At 42.5% G+C, this 26,179-nt stretch overlaps 1 protein-coding gene across 2 annotated transcripts; it reads left to right on the top strand.

The window, feature by feature from the left end:
- Positions 1-620: 620 nt before the first annotated feature.
- On the top strand, positions 621-20,151 carry salr (spalt-related). Of its 2 annotated transcripts, none has more exons than XM_089257235.1 (7): positions 621-1,908; positions 11,638-14,558; positions 15,107-15,264; positions 18,315-18,543; positions 18,612-18,844; positions 18,930-19,127; positions 19,273-20,151. In XM_089257235.1, the coding sequence occupies exons 2-7, from the start codon at positions 11,771-11,773 to the stop codon at positions 19,675-19,677; spliced, it is 4,011 nt and encodes a 1,336-aa protein (XP_089113361.1). In that variant the 5' UTR covers positions 621-1,908; positions 11,638-11,770; the 3' UTR covers positions 19,678-20,151. The 2 variants fall into 2 exon arrangements, with proteins under 2 accessions (XP_089113361.1, XP_089113362.1); XM_089257236.1 differs by lacking the exon at positions 621-1,908 and adding an exon at positions 10,878-11,010.
- The last annotated feature ends 6,028 nt before the right edge of the window (positions 20,152-26,179 follow it).

Here is a 26,179-nt window from a genome sequence, read left to right as displayed (position 1 = left end):
TTCGTTATGCTCCGCCTAAAGTTGTCATAATTTGTTTTTGCTTTTACATTGCGTTTTATTTATTTGTCGATGGCTCAGCAGCGGCAGCAGCGACAATGACGCTGCGCAAAAACAAACTTAGCGCTGCGCTGCCCCGAAGATGACGTTGTCTGCTGTCGGACAGTTTTTCGTTTGCTGTCCGCTGCTTGGGGGTATCGATTTGTGCGCCGTCGGCTCTTGCGAGTGCTCGCTCGGCAGCCGGCAAGAGAGAAGAGCCAATGCCCACACTCACGCACACACTCACAAAGGCAAGCGAGGAGAGCGAGTCTCTTTTTGATTTATGGCATTCGCTGAGGCACATACATATGCACACACTCGCATACACAGTCAAGACCTTTCATAAATGGCAGCAATGCGTGTGTTAGAGGAGCACAACTAATGTGTTGCCCGCTTAACAGTGGCACACGCTGTTAAGCATGCCCACTAACAGTACGTTAACAGTCTTATACGGGCGATTCCCCGCCATTTCGAAAACGTTGCACGCACTTTTACATGCAATGCTCACTCTCTGGCTCGCTCTCTCGCCGCTGTTACTGCCACTGCCACTGTTGTTGCTGCCATCTAAGCTTTTGCAATGCCCGAACACGAAAATCTGCCCCCAACGGATAGCGACACTTCGATTCGCTGCTGCTGCGCTGCTGCTGCGTTGCTGCGTTGTCTCGTTGCCTCGTTGCCGTTTTCTCGTTTTCTCGTTTTTCTTGCTGCGCCGCACGCTCGTTAAATCCATAAAGGACATTCTCTGCTTCGGCTCCAGTCACGGCCAACGCCACGGCCAACGGCAGCGCCACCGACAGCGCCAGCGACAGTTCAGCGTTCAGCGTTCAGTTCAGGCAGCCAGCGAGGCAGGCAGCAGGCAACAGCCGCCACTTCTTGGCTTTTGGTCAGCCGCCTTAGAGCCTCCAGTTGACAGTGTTGCCCCGTTACGTTGCCCGCGGCCCGTTACCCGTGGCCAGTTTACAGCTAATTTGCCATTCACACAATCACAACAAATTATTGTTGCCAAAATAGCAACAACAGCAACAACAACGACAACAGCAGCAGCAACAAAAATACAATTTTTGACAGCTTCAGCAGCGATCGCAGTCGCCGCAGCAGCAGCAGCCACGCCAGCCGCCCACTGGCTAGTTAACGGTTTTTATTACCGCCGCAGCCGCCGCCGTCGCCGTCATCGTCGTCGACGCAGCTCACGCACGTTACTTATTTTTTTTATTCACTTCTTCCTCTTCCTCTCCCGCCTCATCTTCAGCTTTAAGTGCGTGTGCGTAAGCGTATGTGAGCCTGCGTCTCAGTGTGTGCGTGTGTGTGTGAGTGAGTGCGTGTGTGCTTGCTGGTGTGTGTGTGTGTGTATCTGTGTGTGTGTGTGTGTGTGGGTGTGTGGGTGTGAGCGCTGTCGTGTCATGTGGCAAAAGTGCGCGGGGGGTCGACGTCGAAGTTTTTGTGGTCGCGTGTGTTTAATTAATCATAAAATAAAATAAAATACAAATACAAATACAAATACAAATACAAAAGAAATACGCAAATACGCGAACGCAAAACAAAATGCAAATGGCAAACGCAGCAACAACAACAAAAGCAAAAGGCAAAAACAAAAAACATTTTCAATATGTGCAATAGAATTTGTTGAAAAGAAACGCCCAAAACGTGAAGTGAGACAACAAAGACAACCAAATCAAGTCCATGAAACAGAGGACAAAGCGCAGCAAGAAGAAGCAGCTGTAGAAGAAGAAGAAGAATTGCCCAACACATCCTGCCGACGGCAAAAAAAAAAAAAAAAGAAGAAAAATACACGAAACAGCAAAATCAAAAGTGATTGAAAAATGTTTACCAAAAGTGGATAAAATATGAGAAATGCAATAAATTAACGAAAATGTGAGTATAGCTGAAAAAGCGCTAAATTAAAGGCTAAAAGCTAAGTTAGATGAGAAAAGCATAATATATCAATATAATTTTCTAGTGAATTTATAGATAAAATACATTTCAGAAAACACAAGGCAAATGTTTCATATATTCGGTATATAAGAAATACTTTATACTTGAATTAAATTGTTACTAACAAAGTTTGGAGTTTGTTTAATCGAGCATAATTTATAATAAAATCATTTGTTAGGTTCTCTCTCCTTTGCCAGAAAAGTTTCTTAATTCAACTCAAATTCGTCCAAGATTTAATGTCGCCAAAAAGAAAATGTTTGCAGCAAAGACTTAAAGACTTTTCTTTTCGCATTTGGTTAATGAAATTTGTGGGGCTCAATTGCTCATAAGATTCGCTTAAGTTGAAATGGGAAATGTTGAGGAAAACAGTTTGGCAGTATCAAGTCTTGGGCTTCGTTAACTGTACAATGAATTAATTATAGGTGAATTGATTCGTAAATCAATATTAAATTCAGCTTGAAATTGTGAAAGAATCACGTCTTTAAGGTTAAGTCTTTAAAAGTTGTTTCCTAATTAATAATAGATTCTATTGATTTATATAAATAGATGATTCGTGAACAATTCAATAGAAACTCAAAAACTCCATATTTAGCATATGAGCCTTAGCATATTGTTGTTTTATTTAATCCCTATGCACTATACATATTATATTATATATTGGCTTACTATAATTATTATACTATATATGTACATAAATATACATCTCACAGGCTTTGAGTTCTTTTGTAGAACAGTTTTACTTTATCAAAATAAAAGTATGTACTGTTACATTCTATTACATCTTAAATATATCTTACTTTAATTTATATTAAATAAATATATTCAAGAGGCGGATGTACCATAAATATTATATTATATAAAAATGTATGTAGTATTTTCTTGTTTATATACAATTTTGTATAGAGATGCTAAATATAATACATTGATATATACTTCTTTAAAAAGGTAATTTTCCAATCTTCAACTTCGAATATTAATGCTACTCACTGTAAGGAAATAATCTAAAAAAAACGTATATACATACATGTATAAGTGCTCGATTCTCACATATATATGTACATATATGCATGTTAATGTCATTCCAAGTATTTATTGTAAAAATTGTCTAATAAGAGGATTCGTAACTTGACCGATTGACCAAAATGTAGCTAAAACAATTATAAAACTGTGAAAATTACAGCTTTATCATCCATTTAACACTGGCTCAAATGAAGTCAGACTAAATTAGACTATCTGATCATATTTTATACAGAAATAAAAATATACTAATGAACATACGCTCTATAGCTCTCTCTCTCTCTCTCTCTCTCTCTCTCTCTCTCTCTCTCTCTGTCTGTCTCTGCATAGCATACAGTTAGAATTAGTTGATTTGCTGCTCTCAAACATATGTTAATTCCTGATTGGTCACGCCCCCAGTTCTGCTCAGGCATAAGAAAAAGAGTCTAGATGTCATATTTCATATAAAACACCGATAAGAAGAGCTTATGAATGAGAATTCAAATGCCAAATGCAGGCAGACAGGGAATTCCTACAAAACCCAATATACCCCATTGCCAATCTTAAACGAGTATCATAATAAGCAGCGGCAGCAGCAGAAGAGGAAGAGCCGCAGTAACAAAATGTTGCATGTCCGACTTATGTCAAAGCTAAACATAAATACAAGAGACGATTCGAAAGGTGAGATTATTGACGTCTCGGCATGGGCACGAGATACAACTTCAGAATGACAGCACGCACTACAAGTGGGCGCATGTTCTGCTAGAGTCCACACACACACACACACACGCACACGCACACACACAGAGAAAGAGAGAGAGAGACACGCATATTGGATGAGTAAAATTAGCACAGCAGCCGAGTCGAGTTGGGGGTGAACGGCTCGGGGGCGTAGGTTAAACGAAAAGATGACAGGTGTCAGATACATGAGTATCTTACAGATACGCACAACAGTCAAATGGCAGCGGCAGCAGCAGCAGCTTAGGAGGACGCTTAAGATTTGAATGATGAGCAATTAAGCACGACAACAGCAGCAGCTAAATAGATATATATACCTATAGATATACATACGCATATACATATATATATATATATATATATATATATGTGTGTGTGTGTGCTTGCATGTGTGCAGTTGCAGATGCAAAGATACAATTGCAATTGGCCACACTTTCGCATTCGTTTGGCTTAATGAATTTATGATTTCTTCTCGTGTCAGCAGCTATCGCTCTGTGAGTGGGCCGTGTGGGGTCTACATCATCAGCATGAACAGCATTATTAGCATCATCATCATCATTGTCTTCATGGGCTGAATGAATGTGGAACAAGTATAAGATGCAAAAGTATCTTGTAGATGCATATGCAGAGACAATAAGCCAAAGGGCAGATGTAGACGCTTGAAAAGCATGGTGATCAATATAGATGCTTAAGAAGAGAAAGCATAAAAACTAGAAGTTTAAGTAAATACGATATATGTATATTCCATTTACACATGCAGATGCAAAGATACATTTTCTTTTCCTTAAAGTATATTGTGCTTCAATCTTATGCAAACAGTTTTCTTTATTATGTTTGATTAATATTAATTATTACGCTTAGTCAACTACAAATTGTCACGATGGAGATACACAACTATCTTATGGATGCATATGCAAGCAACAGTCGCTGACAGCAGGGCACACAAAGTCATATATAGTTAGTTCATTATGATGACTGCTTATTATTACAAGCTTAATAGTAAGACTTCTATTGCAAAGTTACGAAACTATCTGCTTCTATAAGTTAGATAGATCCATAACTAACACTAGCACTAACACTTCACTTATGTATTTGCCATTATGCTGATTATTCATTATTGAGGATCATCATAATCACATATGTATATTAATCCATAGATACAAAACAATCTTATAGATACAAATGCAAGCAATAGTCAGATGAAGGCAGCAAAAGCTGTAGGTATGTATTGGACCTCTGAATTCACCTGAGCATAGATACACCCACATTTCTGTTGAACTTATGTTATCTTAAATATCTTAACTATCTTATAGATACAAGATCAAACAATAGTCAAAGGCAAGGAGGAATAATAAGAGCTATAACGACTATAAATACATTCTTAGATATAAAACTGTCAAATGGCAACAGGATAAGCTGCATAATGCGAGAAAGAATGCGGCCACACTTGTCATTAGATACAATACTATCTCACAGATATCCGTATGTAAACAAGAAACTCAGAAACTTTAGGCTCATTTCATTATTACAGCTGAATAGGACCAGCAACAACTGGCACAAGATATAGATACTTTTGCATCTATGAATAATTGTTCAAGAGATGGCTAATGCAAGAAATGGCTAGTCATAGATACAAAACTATCTTATAGATACATGTACGACATAGTTAGTCATGTCTTATAGATATAAATAAAAGTGCAAGAATATCAGCAATAGCTTTACATCTTATGGTGGATTGAGCATAACAAGCTCAACAACAACTACAACTTGCTCTGGCCACACAGATACATTTGCACTCACACAGATGCAAAGAAACAGCAACTGCAATCGCATTTGCCTAATTCATTTATTGGCTTAATTAATTTATGAGCCGCGCGATTTCATTTGCCCAGCTAACTGTTGATCATGACGAACCTCATCATGATCATAAACAGTCCACAGCATCATCATCATCATCATCATCATCATCATCATCATCATCATCATCATCATCATCATCGTCGTTGTGTCTCCGTTGTCTGCGAATGCTGCCCAACAATAAATTAATTTATTTCATTTTATATAAAATTCGAAACGTTTTCTGCGCCCGAGTCTATTTTTCATTTTTCGCCCCGCCCCCCGCTGCGCCAACGCCCTGAATCGAGCACATATTTATTTGTATTTATTGGCATGCGATTTCATTTAGAATTTTCGACTTTTTGTTATTTTTATTATTTATTTATTTTCATTTTGATAAAGTCAAAGACGGAAAAGCTCAGCAAAAATATTTCTCATTTTCGTTTCGTTATGACAGAAATGTGCGCAGCTATCGCAACTGTCGGCACTTGGCTATATATCTATATATCAGACTATATATCTATACATCAGACACACACACACACACACACACACACACACACACACACACACACACACACACACACACACACACACACACACACACACACACACACACACACACACACGTGATTTCTCACAATTGCTTAGCGCGCGCTTTCATCATTTTCATTCTCAATATTCTTTTTCTTTTCATTTTCATTTTCATTTCTTGCGCTGTCCAAATATTTGCCAAAAAGCCACAAAATTTTATTATTTTCAGCGATAAATTTATAGAAATTTTTGTAATGTGGATGAACACATTTTTTGCACATTTTATATAGATAGATGTGGCTGTGTGTGTGTGTGTGTGTAAAAATATACAATAAAATGCATTTGTTATTTTTGCTAAAGCGTGAAATAAATTTCAATAAGTCGATGAATTTTGCTTTTCAGTCTATTGCGGTTGCCGTTTTTATTAAATGTGTACAAATTTTTACAAGTTTTTATTACATATTTCAAATATTGATCAAAGCAAAAGCAACGAAAATATAATCATTTTTGCTAAAGTAATTAAAAAGTATTTATTTATTCAATAAATTGAAAGCTTTAAATTTGTACTTCTATTAATTTAATATATTTTAGTTTTGATATTTATCTGTATGATTTATTTTGATATTATATAGTTATTATATTCATTATATTCACTATTATATTCATAATTTAATTTGAATTCTTTTTAAATACATCTCAAATAAATTTGAAAAATTTTTATATATTATTTATGAACTTTAAAAACAAAAAGTATTGTTTTACATTTTTATATATGTTTTGATATATAATTCAGTTTGAAATGAGTCTCAAAACGAAGGAAAAATATGTAAAATGAAGTTTTTGCTTTGGCTTAGAAATTTCGCTTAGAACTAGAGCCAATAGAAAGCAGCTTTTATGTATATGCACCTATATACCCATATACATATGTACATGCATGTGTGTGCTGTGTACTTTGCATAGATTGTCCACTTTAGATTAAGCCATGAATAATTTATGTGCGTCTCTTATGATTTTAATTGTTTGCAATGGCAGCTTAACAACTCTTCCTGCGACTTCCTTGCCCTCCCCTCCAACCCCCCTCCCAGCCCACACCCGTCGCCCCGCTCTGCCGCTCCCTCATTCTACCGTTTTTCGCCCTGGCTGGCCTTTATTATTCCTTTCGAACCAAAACAACAACAACAGCAAAAACAGCAACTGCCAGCAGGCAAGCAAAAAAAAAAAACAACAACAACATAAAAACGAAAGCTAAAAGCAAAAACAAAGTAGCGCCCCAAAAGCAAATGCAAAACAATACAAATTCATCTACAAGGCCCAGAGCAACTTTATGAGTGTGTGTGTGTGTGTGCCTGTGTGTGTGTGTTGTCCAGTTCCCCCTTCCACGACACGCTCCGGCCACTTGGCCACTTGGCATTGGTCTGCTTTAGCTGCTTCTGCTGTTGCTTCTTCTTCTCCCTCTTCTTCGCTTTGCACTGCTGTCCTGCCCTTCGTCTTTAGACACGCAGACATTTGCATTTCCAACACACACACACACACACACACACACACACACACACACACACACACACACGCACATGCACACAGACGTCCATTGCTTGAACGGTGTGTGTGGCGCTTGTTCCGTTGCTCCTCTCCACTTCGATTCGCTCGCTTCCTCTCTCTCCTTCCCCCACCCCCTTCTCTCGCTCCACACCTCAACCTCCGACAGCACCCGCGGCGTCTGCTGCTCAACTGGTTGATTGCCCTCTGGCCCGGCGTAGCCCCTTCCGGCGTCTGTGTCTGCACTTTAAGCGTCGTCGCCGTCGCCGTCGTCTTCGTCTTCGCATAGTCGTTCCATTTGGTTTCTTTTTTCTCAAAACGAAAAAAAAAAAAAAATTATATGAAAATTATACCAATTCAACTCATAAAATTTTTTCCGCAGCTTAATAAATTTGCAGACATTTTGTTCTCTGCCCTGCTCTGTGTCCGGTCGTGGCTCCAGTTGAAACTTCATTGGCCCGTTCCACTCATTGTATGCGCTCCGGTCTTTAGACTTTTAAATACTGCAAGTTATTGGAGACCTCTACCCCTTACCCCTTAGCCAACAACCACTTTTCATGCTTAATTCCCAAGCATCTCTCTCTCTCTCCCATGCAGATCTCCCTCTTCTTCCATCTCATTCCACCTTAGCATATTTTATACAAAGCTCATTAAACCTGGCTCATACATTTCTGTTTTTCTCAGTTGTGCTCTTATCGTATGCAATCTTTATGTTCCAAGTGAATATCGTATGCATATCGAGCATATTTAAGACAAATATTGCTTACAATGTTGTATGAGATACAAGTACGCGTGTATACACATATATCTACGTACATATATATTCTATAGTGATTTTATTATGCTTCTTATCGTATGTAATTCTCAAGTACTGACTGAATATCGTATAAGTGAATTATGAATATCGTATGTTTGTTTTTAAGCATATATGACCGAAAATCTTTCCTTTAATTTTTCCATATAAAAACCAATCTGATTTGATGATGATGATGATGGCTTATAATAATAAACTCAATAATTAAAACTTAACTTTTTTCGAATAGTTGAATTACTAGATACTAACATGATTATAATTATGATTATTCGTATATGCATGTTCATTAAATATGTCCAAGATATGCATCTATTCATATATACCTTCTATTTATTTTATTAATAACTTAAAATCGGTTTTATCGTATCTACTAACTGAATATCGTATTGGCATATTCAAGACGAAGATTAAGTTATTTCAATGGTTGAATTCCACACACTATTCTTCATGTTCACCATGAATATCGTACACCGTCAGAAATCATAAGTTATCCTCTCAGATTTATGAATAGAACTTCGGTGAATCACATTTCGTTTAGCTCTTGCGATTATTCAAATCAAAATCAATGTTCGATTGGCTTGAATTGACTGTCGGAATGGCAAAACTTAATCAATATCTCAATAGCAATCACTCAATCAGTTGTTTATTTTGGCTCTTCGCTTGCTCGGCTAAAAATTTCAGATGCAATCCGGATGTATGAAAGTACTCGTATCTCTGCCATGATAGGTGGATGCTGGATGCGTGTGCCATCAATCAGTCAGGCAAATTGCATAGAATTTTGATCCATATCCGCTGTGAATGAAACAAATGTACGTGAGAGGCTCGTACATCCATAATTAACGCTGCTACCAAATGATTGACGGTTTGTTGTATCTCGCAGATACAATATTTACGCATGCCCGCCAGCTAGTCGATCGAAGCGAGACCAACTATACATACTACTATATATACTTGTGTGTGTGGGGGGGTGGGGCAAGATTTAGAGTTCCTCTCAAGTTGGGGCCGGACCACCTGCTGGGCAGGAAGCGTGAGTTTTTTCGGGAGCCTCCACGGCACACGAATCGAAGTGAATGACAAATGTAAGGGAGGAGAGAAAAGCTTGCCAACGTCTGAAACATCTGAACATTTGAGTATCTCAGCATTTGAGCATCTGAGTATCTCAGCATCGCAGTGTCAAGTGATGACCGCTCGACGCCTTCGAGATTGAAGGCAAAGCAATTGCGGAAGTTTTATGTTTTTGGCTGTGCGTAAATCGCTCAAGAAATCAGCTCAAGTGGAATAAGTTGTGGCTGGCCACTCAAGGGTTACCGACTTTCGCTCCGACTTCGGTCAACACTTTCCACCATAGCTAGGTGCCCAAGAAACACCCACCAGCTCGGCCGACAGGCAGTCAGGAAAACCAACTAACCACCCACAGCATCCCATCCCCCTCCCTGGTTTCACTTTGGGAAAAGTGCGTCGCTGTGGAGGCTGTTGCTGCATTAAACAAATTGATTTCGGATGGGAACATTCGCCTGCGTCGGCATTGATAGAAATAGTATACGATATGTTCGCCTCGACGATTCCAGGCGAGCGTCCAATCGATATAATGTATGTGTGCTGAGCACGAATTGTGGATAGCCAAACAATCTGGCTATGGCTCTTATCGACGAGACCGAGGAAGAGGGGGCGCAGGGCGCAGGGCTGGCGTCTGGGCACACCTTGTGTTTACCTTTGCCAATAAATTCACTTAATTGCCGGGAAATAATCATAAAGCAATCGAACGTAATACGAACGATTCGCTCGATAGCAGCACCGACTCTATGCTCATGTGCGCATCGATTATTGTGAAATATTTGCTTTGCGTTTCTTCTTCTTACTCACTCACGGTGCTAGAGACTATTTGCGAACATATAGAATTATGTTGAAATCGATTTGATGCGCTATATACATATAGATATAGATATAGATATAGATATAGATATAGATATAGATATAGATATAGATATAGATATAGATATAGATATAGATATAGATATAGATATAGATATAGCTCTAGATATAGATATAGATATAGATTATAGATATAGAATAGAATAGATATAGATATAGATCTAGATTATAGATATAGATATAGATATAGATATAGATATAGATATAGATATAGATATAGATATAGATATAGATATAGATATAGATATAGATATAGATATAGATATAGATATAGATATAGATATAGATATAGATATAGATATAGATATAGATATAGATATAGATATAGATATAGATATAGATATAGATATAGATATAGATATAGATATAGATATAGATATAGATATAGATATAGATATAGATATAGATATAGATATAGATATAGATATAGATATAGATATAGATATAGATACAGAGAGAAGAGGAGAGGCTGACAGAGATAGCTTGCATAAGCTGCTTCTCAAATTATTATCAAAATCCAAGCACGCTTTGCATTCCAAATCTCTGCATATTGGAGAAAACTGCTCTGTAATAGTCCGGAAAATAGTTGGTGTTCAAGGAGTGCGATTACGCGTTTGACCGATATTCATCCAACAATCATTGCAGCCCATTTGAATGTGAGAAAAAAGGGCCCTTTAGCATTTCCGTATTATAAGATATATATGTGTATGTGGATAGATGCACATATATATGGGTGCGTGGTTGACTAGGCGTAAAGAAAATTAGATATAGCCGGAATAAATCGAATGGGATCAACACAAAGTTATGCTGAGTGATTCCAAGTAATATATCAATAAATTACCCAAGCCAATGGCTCATGCAAAACGCAAAATCGCGTTGAGGCTTTCAGTTTACAATAATTCAGAATCCCAAGACCCGCACGCAGAAAGTCCACCGAAAAAAAGGAAAAGCAGAAAAAAAGCATTGCTTCGATATAGATAGGCAGATAGATAGATAGATGTATGTATGGGCCGGCGTGCTGGTTAGGTGGGTTACAATTAAGTTATACGCCCCTAATAATATGCAATATGTTCATTTATTCATCACCTAAAGTTGCGACATGACGCTATTCATATATTCAAAAATTTATCATAAAGTCTGACCGGGTCGGAGCCTCCTTACGTGACGGCATCGACATCGAGATCGACATCTCGTCGGTTATAGCAAATAATTTGCCAGGAATATGTGCGTAAATTTGATTAATCCCACAATCTGATTCCAAAACTTTGCCGTTTCATCCACAGCAATCTGAGCGATATCAGCCACAGCCACAGCCACAGCTACAGCCAGAGTCAGAGTCAGAGTCCGAGTCAGAGTCCAAGCTCGAGATTGAATCAAAGGAAGTGGAGCGCTCGGCATCGGCCGTTCCAGGGGAGAATGTGTTCAATATTTCGCAATCGCATCAATTACCGGAGCACAGGCACGCGCAGTGGCTCATCCAGTGCGGGCAGCTCGTCGGTCGCCGACCCCACGACCGACAGGGACAGTTTGCTGGCGAAGGAGCTGAGTGCGGACAGCAATAACAATGGCAGTGCAGCAGACGAGACGCCAGATGCTGAGATGGAGCGACAGCTCGAAGCGGACCAGTCGCTGCCCGGCACTGAGCAGCCGGAGAACAGCAACGAGGCGCTGGACTTGTCGGTAATCCCAGGCAGCCGCTTGCCCACGAGCGGGCATGTGGCACTAGAAGCTTTACAACATACCAAAGTGGCGGTGGCACAGTTTGCGGCCACTGCGCTGGCGGGATCAGTGTCCGATCCGAACGACCTGGCCATGGTCCAGTCGACGATCTTCAACGTTCAGCGCCAGCATCTGATGCAGCTGCAGCTCATCCAGCATCTACAGAGTCAATTGAAGCGGGCGGGGGGCGTGGTCGCTGCGCTGAGCAGGCAAGGTCCGAACTATGCCGAGCCGGACGAGGACGAGGAAGAGGAGGAGGAGCAGCCGGAGCAGACGGACCCGGACCAGCCAGATCCTTCCAACGAGCCGACGAGCGTGAATGGCGAGGCAGCGGACATCGATCCCGAAAGGCTGCAGGAGAGTTCAAAGACTGAGGAACAGGAAATGTGCAAGGAAAGGGAGGCAATATCCAATGAGTGCAATACTGAACGAGAACGAGAGAGAGAGCGCGATGTAGCCATGGCCAAGGCTGAGCGGGAGCGTGAGATTGAGGCCGACGTCGACCAGGAGCTGGAGAATGAGTATAAGCCGCTGATGTGCGACATCAGCTCCAGTCTGGCATCGAGCATAATCACCAATCACGACCCGCCGCCGGCTCCCAACGAGCCCAACTGCCTCGAAATGCTGCAGCGCCGCACGGAAGAGGTGCTGGACTCGGCCTCGCAAAGCTTGCATGCGGCCCAAATGCAGGAGGAGTATTCGGAGTACGCCTCCAAGGAGGCGCAGAGCCGCGGCGAGATCTTCAAGCACCGCTGCAAGTACTGCGGCAAGATCTTTGGCAGCTACTCGGCCCTGCAGATACACCTGCGCTCCCACACTGGCGAGCGACCCTTCCACTGCAACGTCTGTGGCAGCAAGTTCACTACCAAAGGCAACCTGAAGGTGCACTACCAGCGCCATACGCAGATTTTTCCCCCCATGCTGCTGCCGCCTGTGGTCAACGGGGCTCAGCCCTCGGCGTCAGGCTCCGAGCAGTTTGTCTCTCTAGCACCCATTCGCTTACCCTTCGCCACGCCAGCGCCTTTAGCACCGCCCCCTCCGCCCATCAGCAGCGAGCACGCGGCATTGGAGCAGCAGCAGCACGAGCTGCAGGCATTGTCAATGCCGGGACAACAGCTTCAGCAAGCCGAGGATCTGAGCAAGCCGACCAGGGAGCTGTCGCATTCGCCCATGCAGCCCGCGCCGACCCCCAAGTCCCTGCCCGAGCGCAGTCGAAGTCTGAGTGGCACGGATGGTGCTCCGCCCGAGAGCAAGGAAAAGGACAAGTCGAAGGAGAGTCCCAAGTCGACGACACCGCCCACTGCAGCGGCAAGTCGTCGCAACGGAAGCGTGCGCAAGCGCCAGTCTAGCAATGGGGGTAGCCCGCCGGGCGAGGACCGGGAGCAGGCCGAGCACATGCAGTTGGTGAAGCTCGTACGTCGCTCCTCGGCAAGCCGCGACGGAGCTATTGCGTTGCCAGGCGAGTACTCGCTCGCTCAGATGGAGCGCATCATAGACAAGTCGTGGGAGGATCTAATCGAGATCGACAAGACATCGGAGACATCGAAGCTGCAGCAGCTGGTGGACAACATTGAGAACAAGCTGACCGACCCGAATCAGTGCATCTTCTGCCAGAAGGTCATGTCCTGTCGCAGCTCCCTGCAGATGCACATACGCACCCACACGGGCGAGCGACCCTTCCGCTGCAAGATCTGCGGACGTGCGTTTGCCACCAAGGGCAACCTGAAGGCGCACATGAGTATCCACAAGATCAAGCCGCCCATGCGCAGCCAGTTCAAGTGCCCCGTGTGCCACCAGAAGTTCTCCAACGGCATCATCCTGCAGCAGCACATTCGCATCCACACCATGGACGATGGCAGCGGCAGTCAGGTGCATGGCCAGGGCCAGGGTCTGGGCGCAGGCGAGGCCGAACGCCTGGGCATCGAGGATCAGAACTCCAACAAGTCGATGTGCACCTCGGACACCCTGGACTTCTCGACCACCATCTCGGATCACTCCGGCCAGCGATCGGAGTCGTCGCAGGGAGGCGACTTCGACGAGTTCATGACCATGGACAGCACTGACGACTCCCGAGACAACTCAAGCGCGGCCACGGCGACACTGCTTGACAGAGACAGACGGCCGGGCCACGACGACGAGCGCTCCAGATCGGATCTGGATGGCGGTGGGCGTGAAAGCAACAGCGGCGAGATGCCCGCAATGGATCTCTCGTCGCCCTCTCCGTCATCAGCCTCGGCCTCCGCCTCTGCATCAGCCTCAGCTGCGGCGGCAGCGGCAGCAGCGGCTGCGGCGCGCCTCTTTGGAGTCGGCAACAATTCAGCAGCAGCAGCAGCAGCAGCTGGTGGAACTGGAGCTTTACCGATGCTGGGCATGCCCATGCCGCCGAATCTGCTGCTGATGGCAGCGGCGCGCGAGGAGATGCACGCACTAGGCCAGACGCATGCCAAGTTTCCACTGCTGCCCTTCGGACCGCTCGGATTAATGGGTGAGTACGCAGTCCTCGGCTGCCTCTGTCGGCAGCCCGTTGCGAGATGACAAAGCCTCTTTGTCTGTCACCTTTGACCCGAACGCTGTTTGCCATGCGGCACTGGCTGTGCGATAAATCTCGCGTTCTTGCCGCGACATAACTCAATTGGACCAAGACAAAGCATTTACAGCTACAGTCAGAGACAGAGGCACAGCCATATCCACATCCACAGCCCCATTCCATTCCATTCCGCTGTTATATGCCACGTCTGCCTATGCCAAATTCCAAAATTTATTTATAAACTTTTCGCACATTTTCAATACCAATCCATCGTGATCGGCGACGGCGGCGGCAGGGAGGGAGGCACTCTCAATGAATTACGCGACGCTTCATGATCGCGCCGTCATTATGTCACAACATTTTTAAACTGATTGAAATTTATTATATCGAATTTTCGGTTCCGTCGCCCAGCAGCAGCGGCAGCAGCAGCACGCGTCCAAAGTTATGTCGTATCACATGACGGGCTTTCTGAGTAATTTGTTGTTTCCTTGCCTGTCTATCTTTAGGCCTGCAGCCGCCCCCAAATGTGTGCAACTTGTGCTTCAAGATGCTGCCAAGCCTGGCCGCCTTGGAGAGCCATCTACAGAGCGAACATGCCAAAGAAATGACGGCTCCTTCCGGCCGAGCCCATTGCAACGAGACTGCCACGCCCTACGGAGCCAAGGTAAGTGCGCTTCCGTTATGCTCAACATAGGCATACAAGCCATCTGAACTACCGATGTACAGAAATATGAAGAGCTGTTATATCCTATATGTTTTAATGTAACGACCTGCATTATTATATAAAATGAAATATATTTGAAATAGGTGGGGCCAGTCCCTTAAAGTATATAATATATATTTTTGACAAAAAGCAGACTCGATTAGCAACCGTTCATTCGTCAATCTGGCGATCTGTGAGCACTTGAATCTCATCATTTGTTTGATCAAGTTACTGCAAAGTGAGCAAATATTCGTCATTGTGTATTTTAGTTAAAATACTTCAAATCTGTATGCTCTTTCAAGAAATAGACAATTAAATAAATACCTTATATAGAGCAGTGGTAGACCTCTACCGCATCCGAACTGTCTGACAACTTGAGTCGAAAGCTACGCTTTCCACAGAGGTGTTCAGGACATTTAAAAGCGCTTTAATCACGCAATTACTCCAGATCAATTCATTGCAAAATGAGAAAAATGATAAGAGTTTGGCTCTACCACACCCGCTCCAAATGGAGTCGCTGAAATATTTTCTTGTCATCTTTTCTAATTACTTCAGTTTACACTTTATGATTCAAAGAATTGAATAGAATGAAAAAGTTACGAAGATTCGCTTTGCCGTATTTTAATATGCAAACGGTTCTCTTTAGGGTATTTCCCAGTCGAGCTCTTTCCACTCGATCAGTTCTACTTATCTGAAATACGTTGGTCTGAGGCCAGTTCATCTAATGATGAGAACTAATGCCAGCTGTGCGCGCACAAGTTGTTTAATGCGAAATACCTGAGGCCCGGTCTTGGCATCATTAATGGAATTGTTATGGCCAAGGCAGGCCCGAATATGGGCAGAAAGTGCGGAAACTGGGAAACTGGGCTTGCGCCCGTTTAGGCAGGACCATACAAATTATGAGCTTATTATTAATTGCTCATCTCGCTCGCTCTTCGCCACTTTGGCATTATTATGAAGAAATTGTGGCCGCGCTGCCATAGTTTGCCTTAATTGTTGGCGTTCCGCTCGGCGGCGGTCGCAGATCTAAAGCAGCAAAAGCATCCAAACTCGCATCGAGCATGACTTTAAGCGCTGGGATTACACCACACAACAATGCCAATTATTTATTAAAGTGCGTTCGCCTTCTAAGCCAGTAGAAATGCTACAACGACAGAGTGGAGAGAGCAGAGAGGGTGCTAGTGAGTCGAGTAGTGTGTCAAGTAAGGTCTGACTGCGCGTGTGTGTGTGTGTGCGTTATGTCTATGCCATGTGTCTGGCCATAACTTAAACACAAATGCACGAAATTAATATTTAAGAATGTTTTGTTCACATTTTCGTGTGGCTGCGGTTCTGGCTGCTGGCATTGTCTATATGACTAATGACATCGTTCATTATATTTTAAATTCTTGGAGTTACTCCAAAATTGTGAGCGAATATTTGAATACGGTGACGGATCTAAGATTTAATATTAATTAAATTGAAAGTGATGGTAGCTTAAATTCTATCTGAAGAAGAGAGTGACAAAGTGACAAATGTAAATTAAGATTGAATTGATTATTTTATATAAAAGTTAAAGTAGCTCAAACTCAATCTGATTATAAGAGAAAGAGTTAACATCTTTTCAAAATATCTATTTCTCACGTACTCTAGTCCTAAATGCTTGGACTCACTCCAAAATTGTTAGTTAATATGTGACTACGGCAACGTATCTAAAGCTTGATAATAATTGGAATTTTTACATATAAAGAATAAAAGAGAATGAACCAATCTATTCCTAAATGAGATATTTCTAACGTACTCCATATTTATATTCTTGGAAAAACTTCATAGCTGTGAGCGAATATTTGAACATGACGACATTCTAGACTTAGAATTTGTATCAATGTAGATATTTTTTCTTTTAGACTTGAATTAAATTCTTGGTTTCTAAGGTTCAGTCATAGTAAAATTTTACATACGTATTTGTAAACAGAAAAGTAGTTTAAATATGATGACAAGAGAAGTGTTCAATCTCTCTTCTATTTGTTCCCCACTCTTGAAACACTTTTGCCTTTTGGGCCCCTTTGTCACCTCGCTGCGCTCCTGTCGCTTGCGATATTTTGGCTCAAATGCGAATGCGGTGTAAATGTCATAACATTTTCGAGTAGTAATCAGCCCTGTTAGGCCCAGCAGCCAGACTGCGGTCCCTAGTGTGCTCTATGCACTCCGTGCTCCGTTTTGGTCGCTTAACACATTGTTGATGATCTACGACAGACACGAGACGCGAGACACGAGACAAGAGACACGAGATACGAGACAGAGTTGAGCATTATCTGTTGCTGCTGTTCGCTGGTCTTGGAAATTTTTAAATGATTCAAAAATTGTAAGTAATTACGAGAATGCATTATGATGATGCGAAATTTACGAGTTGGTCTGGTCCCAGACAACTGCCAGCTCCCCTCCGCACGAATGTCAGCGCGCGCCTCGCGTGCCACAGCGCCCGGCCAATGGGAGTGGGAATCGGGATGGGCGAGGCGAGGCTGGGCGAGCGAGTAGGGGCGTGGCGGGACGGAACGTTCTGTGTGCCGGATCGGTGGCGGTGTGTGCGATGCATTCAATGCAAATAAATTATGTTACGCTTTATGCAAAATTATTTAATCTTTTGTTTGTCGCGGCATCAGCGGCATCTGTGTGGGGCAGCTGGGGCTGCGCTGGGGTGTCGGCCGCCAGGAGGCAGCCAACGGCGACAAGAACAACAACCAGAGCGAGAGTCCACGGCAAACAATTGTTTTGCCATAAAAATATGAGACCCGGCGGCTTCTGTCTGTGCGAGATAATTAGTTGGCATTATTGGGCCCGTGCGCCGGCATAGAATAATTGTGAATTATGCTTTGCTTTTCGGTGGCTTCTGCTCGAAATAAGATAATTAAGAATCGCGTCTGGCCCGAACTTCCCGAAGCGGGATCTGAACGGCACATTAAACGGCAAATGCGAAGAAATTAGCGCCCCTAATTCACAGTCCGAACGTCTTCGCTCAATGTGTATTTCAGCTCACTCTCAATCCAAATCTATTTGCCAAGAAGCCGAAGCAGCCGCAGGAGCCGGCGCCAGCGGAGCCCGTGACGCCATCGGCGGCATCCATTAAAGAGGAGCCCGACTCCGACCAGCCGCCGGTCGACGAGGGTGGCTGCGACAGTGGTGCAGCGGCTGCCGCGGCCACCGGCTATCAGCAGGAGACGGCCGGCGATGCGGAGCAGTCGCTGATGAAGATGCAGTTGCGTAAGTCTGATATCCCCTGTGCCCGCTCGCCCACATTTCGATTCAATTGTCGCCGATCACATTCGCAGACGCCCATCGTTTCCCGGCTAGTCCGCTGGACTTTCAGCAGGCCCTGATGTCGGCCGGGCCACCCAGCTCCAGTCTCGATCCGCCGGTGAACAACAAGCACTTCTGCCACGTCTGCCGGCGCAACTTCAGCTCTAGCTCCGCTCTGCAGATTCACATGCGAACCCACACCGGGGACAAGCCCTTCCAGTGCAACGTCTGCCAGAAGGCCTTCACCACCAAGGGCAACCTGAAGGTGCATTATAGTTGGGGCTGCTCTCGCTGAATCTCTCAAGCTCACATATTTTTTGCCTGTTTGCCTACTCCTTTGTTTTCTGTAGGTTCATATGGGCACGCACATGTGGACGAATCCGACGTCTCGTCGGGGCCGGCGCATGTCCTTGGAGCTGCCCATGCGTCCAGGACCTGGCCCCGGCTCGGCACACGGCGCGCCCTCTGCCGAGCAGGAGTTCATGCAACGTCGCCCGGAGCTCTTCTTCCCCTATTTGCCACCATTCTTCAATGGGATTCCACCCAAGGTAAGCTCTCCGGAGACAATAAACTCTATTATCTATATGTAAGTTAGTAAACTCTCAAGAAGTGTGAAGATATATACATTTAGTTGCAACTAAAGGGAGGTCCATTCCATTTCCAAATCTCTCCAATCTAATCCCTTTCTATCAGCCGGGTGAACTGAGTCCAGGTGCGTTCGCCAACATACCGCCGCCGCACTTTGCTAACGGAGCTAAGTACCCGTATCCGCCTGGCCTGCTGGGCTTCCCCAACTTCTTGGGCGGGGCTGGCGTCCATCACCAGTACCCGCATGCTGCGGAGAGGAGTAGCAGCAAGTCACCTACATCGGAGCCGGCGCAGAGTCCTGCCTCCCGGGAAGACGACGGAGCCCTAAGCAACAACATTTGGCATCCGCTGAATAACATCAAGGTGGAAAACAATCAAAACGAGAATATTGGCAATCAGAGCGAGCTGGAGCAGGAGGACAACGGTAACGCAGATGCGGATGCTGACCAGGAAGCGGCTGGCCTCTCGATGGGGGCTGACGAGTTGGGCTCGCTGGGCGGCGAGAAGTAGCTGTAATATATTTAGTTTGACAGCCGTTGGGAATACACATGGTTTTTGTGGAGTACATATCTTGAGCATAACACTACGCTAAGCTTGATCTAGCACACATATATATATACGAATATATCCTCTGTGTCTATATATATATACATACATACACACACATATATACATATGTATTTAAACTAAAGTACGAGTAATTGATGGCGATTTTGAGGCATTTAAATGCATTAAGTATAGCAATAAGTTGTATAAACTGCAAAACGTGAGCAAAAACAAATCAGATTCAACACACACACACACACACTTATACACAGACACAGACACAATTAACTAATTTTATGGTTACACACACAATGCAAAATATAATAATAAAAAAAAGTAGATACACGTAATGTAAACTGTGGTAGTTGCATATAAAAAGCGAAATCGAAAATCGAATGATCAAAAATAAAATCGTGCGTGCAAATTGCAAAATTCAAACGACGTTTTTTATTGAGCAATGGAAATGATGTATATAAATATTTATTTATTTTTTGGACGTATAGAGTTTGTATAAAACCAACTTAAAGTTAAACACTATCTACTGGGGACTTCCGTTTGATCATATGTATATTATTTGGAGATATGTACATATGCATATGTATATATGCAAGGTAAGTTCCCTTAGATACCTCAAATATTAAAATATCTATTATATTCCACTCAAGACAATTTAGTATTTTATTTAATTTTAATTATATTTTTAGAGCTGTTGAAAACATGTTTGAATTATTATTTCATGTCTAATAAATAGACGCCTCGCATCTTGTTAATTAAATTTTTGTCACTCTTTGCCCAGTGCCTCAGTCCGTCGTCTTCTGTAACAAATTATAATTTCTAGACCGCAACAAGTTAATGCCGCTGCCAATTATAATTCGCCTTTTGTTTTTGAATATGACAACTGAGCAAGTGCCATAAATATTGCGAGGGTGACAAAACTAAAAGCACTTATAAATAACTGAAAATGTTTCTCTGTACCCAACTATATAAAATTATGCCAGCCCTACAACAGGTTAGGAGCGCGCCAGTAGGAAGTGAACGGCTTGCATATACCATTGCCAGCATATAAACTTGCTCTTTTATTTTTTGGATTTCTTGTATAAATATAATAATATATTGTACATATATAAAGCATGATAAAAATTTCCTGTTCATTTATTTCATTTGTAATTTTCTCTGTTTCACCCTCTCTAATTTAATTTTTATATATTTTGAATTTTATTACATTTTAAATCCCTTAAAAAATAAGTAAATAAGGACAAAATAAAAGCTAATAAAATAAACAAAATAAAAGAAACATAAAAATCGAAAAGAGAATGTTTAATATTTGTTTATTTTTTTTTTATTCACTAGGAAGCACTATAATCTCCACTGAGTCATATAAATGTTCACAGATTATTAATAACATGTATCGTATAATGTTTCAAGTTATATTATATTATTTTAAATTATATAGGCAATCGCGTTCTCAATGACGTTTTGTCAAACAGTAAATAATCTATGTAGTTAAGACTTTATTCCGGCTCTATGTTTATACGTTTAAGAAATGTTTTATTGATCAAACTGAGTTCTATATATGTAAATATATGTGTTCTTAATTAAATTTAATATTATATATGGCATAAATTTCGTGTTGTAATTTGTAAACATTTACATATCCAAGACCTAGACTCGGCTATGAAAAAAGTAGGTTTATGTTTGTGGCAATTATCTGAAGGCATTAATAACTCACACACTTTTATATTGTAGTTTATAAATTAATCCTAGGTTGCATATCGGTTTGCATATCGTTATGATATGAATGAGTTGGAATAATGAACTAAATGAAATAAACTAGATGACATTAGATTATATTCATTTAAACAGAACAAGTAACTAGGTTTCTCACACAGAGAGGCAGATAGATTGGCAGTCGAATCTAAGTAAATCCAACACACATTTTACATTCACGCCACGCCCTGGAACTGCTCTCTATCAACTCTCAATTTGTCTCTAGGGACATTCAAATAGTCGCTAATTCAGTTGAGTTATGAAGCGAGCTGTCTGCTCGAGGTGCAGTTGTTCTGTTTATAGTGCTGTAGCATGCGAAATATTGTTTCGACTATTATAAACACCTCTGGCAGTATGCGGCATTTCGCATGCCGTTTGTAATTTCCCATTTTCCACAATGTTGCGCTTTTCCAAAGAAATTTTAGTCATTTCACGGACGCACATATTTCATATGCGCCTTTTGCACGGACACTGTTACCAGGCCGGGCCGTAAAGTGCCAGGCCAGCAGATAGAGGGGACTGTGCGCAAGGGCAATGCCGAGTTGGCAGAGAGCTATTATCAGTCCCCCAGACCATAATGTGCCAAATGCAAACTATTAAATCGCAACTGAATGGCAGGGGACGGGGCTAGCGAATGCCGGAGTTGCCTCCTGCATCGAAATGAGCGATGAGAAATTGTGACATGTCTGGAGTGCATGCAGGCGGGGATTTCAAGATCATGATTTTGCAAAGAGAGTGAGTGGAGAGAGGGCGAGCATGTACAATAGACCGTATAGTTCTGCTAGACTCTCGATTTCATAACCTAATAATTCGCTGTTCGTTTGCCCAGTTTCGCGAATGAGCCTCGTGGCCAAGTGGCCCGACGTCGTGCTCTATGTACGATTCATATTTATGTTGCATGCAATTTGTTTGATCTCAACGAGCAATTAAATTTTCGTCTGCATATGCGAGATTATGAGAGACGACGGCCACATAAATAAAAATCCCGGGCCGGCTCGCCTGCCGGGAGGCAGCTTTGAAGTGTGCCTAATTGAGTGTGAGTACGAGTACTCCGCTAGCTGGCGCTAAGACCCACAATTTGGGAGTACTTCGAGCCGTTAGCATGTGGAAGCCAGCCAATCCATAGACTCTGCGGTTTTATCGCCCACCGTTGGCAATGGCCATCGAAATGGTAAATAAAAATGGAAATGGGAGCAAACGCAACATGCGGCCATCGTGTTGCGCGTTTAATGGCACCCACAAATTCCGTGCTAATTGTTGCACCGGCAACTGGTTTGCTGCAGCCTCAACCAGCACCAGCTCCCAGTGCCCAGCATCCATTGCCCATTGCCATGGCCATATCCGTATTCCAAGATCGCCAAGTTGTTGCAGTAGCCGCTGCGAGAGTTCGAGCAGTTTGCTTCAATTTTGCCTCAATTATTTCGCTTGTTTGTTTATGGTGGAATCTTTAATCTCTAGAGCTAGTGTCGCTGACAACCTTGACGTTGTCGGCGCGCTGCGATGCAGTGCGGCGTGCTCCTACAACTTCAGCAGCATCCACTCGGCTTCTGCAGTTGCCGCATGCGTGGCCACGATCTAGACAACACCTAGCCGGATTGAGAGCTGAGCGGCAGTCTTTCTATATATCTACATATGATCATCGCGTTCGCATTCGCTTTCGCCTTTGCCTAAGTCCAGCCTCAAAGGCAGGCGGCACAAGTGGTCTAAAAAAATGTATTATTCGCGTTGTAGTTTTTGGAATCTTAAATGAAATATTGCTATAATTGAAATATTCCGTTAGCCAACTATATTTATAAATACTTTGTGTATCTTAAATATACATATATCTTGCTCTTTAACTGCATATCTAAATGTACTACGAACTACTACGAACACACATTATAAGAAGTTCAGTTCAAGGCTCGGATTAGAATAATGTAATGAATAATACAATATAATAAAAGAGATATGTATATACATTTATGTAAGTATGTGTATCTGTATTATATTATTATGTACAAATTTCTTATTGATATTTATTTAATATAATAATTAATATAAACATACAAAAGTAACTAATGGAAGATGCTCGACATATACTTAATTTAACTTAATATTTTCTTAAATTATTTTGACGCACAGATGAAGAGCAAAATATATTATAATCTCAATATCCTACAAGTTTGAGCTTTAACTCCCCTACAACATAGTTCTTTATTTATCTTTAATGAATTCCACAATAAAGTACTGTTATTTTATTCTTGTATTGAATTCCATAAGATATATAATTCGTAGCAGCCGCTCGACATTTTATAAAGATGAGCAAGGATATTTCAACGAATAATTAAATATTTACATTCATTCTCTCCATAATATTCTTCTCATCTTTGACAAGTGGGAATTGAAAATATTACTAGATTTCACTCTTGTTGCAAGAAATACCAATTCTTATATCGAATTCAAAATTTGTATATATATAACTCATGGCAGGCATTGGAAATTACACAATGATGCACTAGATCCCCTCTCAGTTGTGGCAAGGCCATGGAAACGTCGCGTCGATAAGGCAACTGATCGCATGGCATGCGAAATAAGTTTGGCTTATTGCACAATGCACGTGACTGCAACATCTTCTGCACAGAGCCAGCCAAGGTAAGCCAAGCCAGGTCTTGCCTGTGCCCTCCGCTCGCCCCTTCCTCCTTCTCAAGCTCTCGAGCTAAACAAGTTGGCTGCTAGAGTCTCGGCTTGCATTGGCTTGCAGTTTGCTTGGCCGCACTGCGGCGGCAGTTGGCTGAAAGCGGAAGCGATAACGTTTAACAAATTAAGCCATGTCCTGCCAAGAAGTCCACAGAAGACTTTATTAACTGAAGCTGAGACTGAACTTGAAGTTGAGTGAGCTGAAAGTCGATGGCCGTACACACAGTTTCGATATTATATTCCAATCAGCCGAGCACATAAAACCAACTGGCATCAATAAAGGTCAAAGTCAAGCCGGGCGGGGGCAGGGCTTAGATTGAACTGTACCGGATCTGCAGGGCATTTGTTGTCCAGTAAGTGCTAAATTATTGCAGAGCGAAAAATATTTTTGCTCGAATCACGCCAGGGACTTGCACGATATTACTCGAGCGTCCCAGAAGTGTTTCCATATTCAATGTTCAATATCGGGCAGGGGCAGGGGCAGGGGTTGCGGCAGGGGTTGAGTTTTATGACAATGCTCGACAAGTTTATGCGACCCCGAGCCATGCTGCCCCAGCAGAGCCATAAAGACAGCCTTGCAGTGAATTCACCAAATTCAAGGTGTGTGTCTCTCTCTGTGTGTAAGTGTGTGTGTGTGTGTGTGTGTGTGTGTGTAGAGACAGCCATGAGTGTGCCGCATTTAATGGCAATAATAAAGTGGTATAACATTCAACACTTACTCAGTGGCTTGCTCGGCGTCTGGCCGCATTTATCATACGCCCCGCCAGCCCTGCAGACGACAGATTATTTTGACAAGTTATCAAAATGAAATGTAGCCAACAAGTTGTTCAGACGGCAGCCAGGCAGCCCGGCAGCCCGCGCATGACGCGCCATCGTCTGTCAGCCAGTTTCAGCTCCAGCCAAACTCTACTCCAGCTCCACCTCCAGCACCACTTCCATCAGCCTGTCATAATACAAACGCGCCCCCAGTTCTCTCTCAACTCGCGCATTAGCAGCAGCCGCAGCAGCAGCAGCAGCAGCAGACACTCGGCAGACGACAAGTATATTTATGTTATGATTTGGATACCGCTAATGACAGCTTGGCTGCCACATTTTGGGTGGCATGATGCAGCTCGGATGCGTCTGGAGTTGTGGCAAGACAGCGCGATAGAGCGAGAGAGTGAGTGAGGCTAGAGAGCCTTAGAGAATAGTTTTTCAGCGCCTTCATTAATCTATCGCTTTGTTGTAGGTATTTTCACACCTTATGGGCCAATCATTTTTCACCAAATTATATAAATTGATTTCAGCCGAGAATTCTTTCGTCTGCGGCCTGCGCATGGGCTCATTATTACAAATGATGGTTTACATAGAAGCCACAAGCACTTGCTTCCATTCGAATCAAATACGGCGGTGGTGCAGTGGTGCGCTGAAATACTGTGGCACCGCACTATATTATCAGGCTTTATAAAATGATTGCAGCAAGTCCATAAGACGCAATGTGTTTAAATATAGACGCGAGATGTTTATGAGCAACGCAACTGTCTGTCTTCAAGAACTAGTGGGCACAATCGGGTATGCCTGACTAGTAGATACTCTACACTCTACAATTGATTGGTGAGACGTGCAATGAGAAATTGACAAAGTCTTGATCTTGACTTTTCCTGCTTGCTAACTCTAGTCTAAAAGATCTCTCTATTAAATGGATAAATGTGAGAGTAAATCTGATGACTAAATCGATTTAATGTAGTTTAATTATTTATGTGATAAGTGTTAACGACATTGAAATTAGTCCGCGTAATATAATCGATTCATCATTAATCATTAAATTAATTTTGTATCTTAAAAACAAAATGTTAGGTACCCAAAAAAATTCAGTAAAGATAACTTCGAAAGATATCTGCTTGTCAATATGATCTTACTTTCCCTAACAGCCTGCTTTAAGAAAATATTCTAGAGATCGATGTGATTATGTTTTGGAATAATCGATTTCAATTAATCGCAACCCATTCGTGATCATCAATAATATCATATAACTAATCGTGCT

The sequence above is a fragment of the Drosophila navojoa genome, chromosome 3 (genome assembly GCF_054131105.1).
Source record: "Drosophila navojoa isolate 15081-1374.11 chromosome 3, UAZ_NAV_1.0, whole genome shotgun sequence".
Classification (NCBI taxonomy): Eukaryota; Metazoa; Arthropoda; class Insecta; order Diptera; family Drosophilidae; genus Drosophila; species Drosophila navojoa.
Note: the sequence above shows the minus strand (reverse complement) of the source record. Positions and strands in the feature narration are given on the sequence as shown.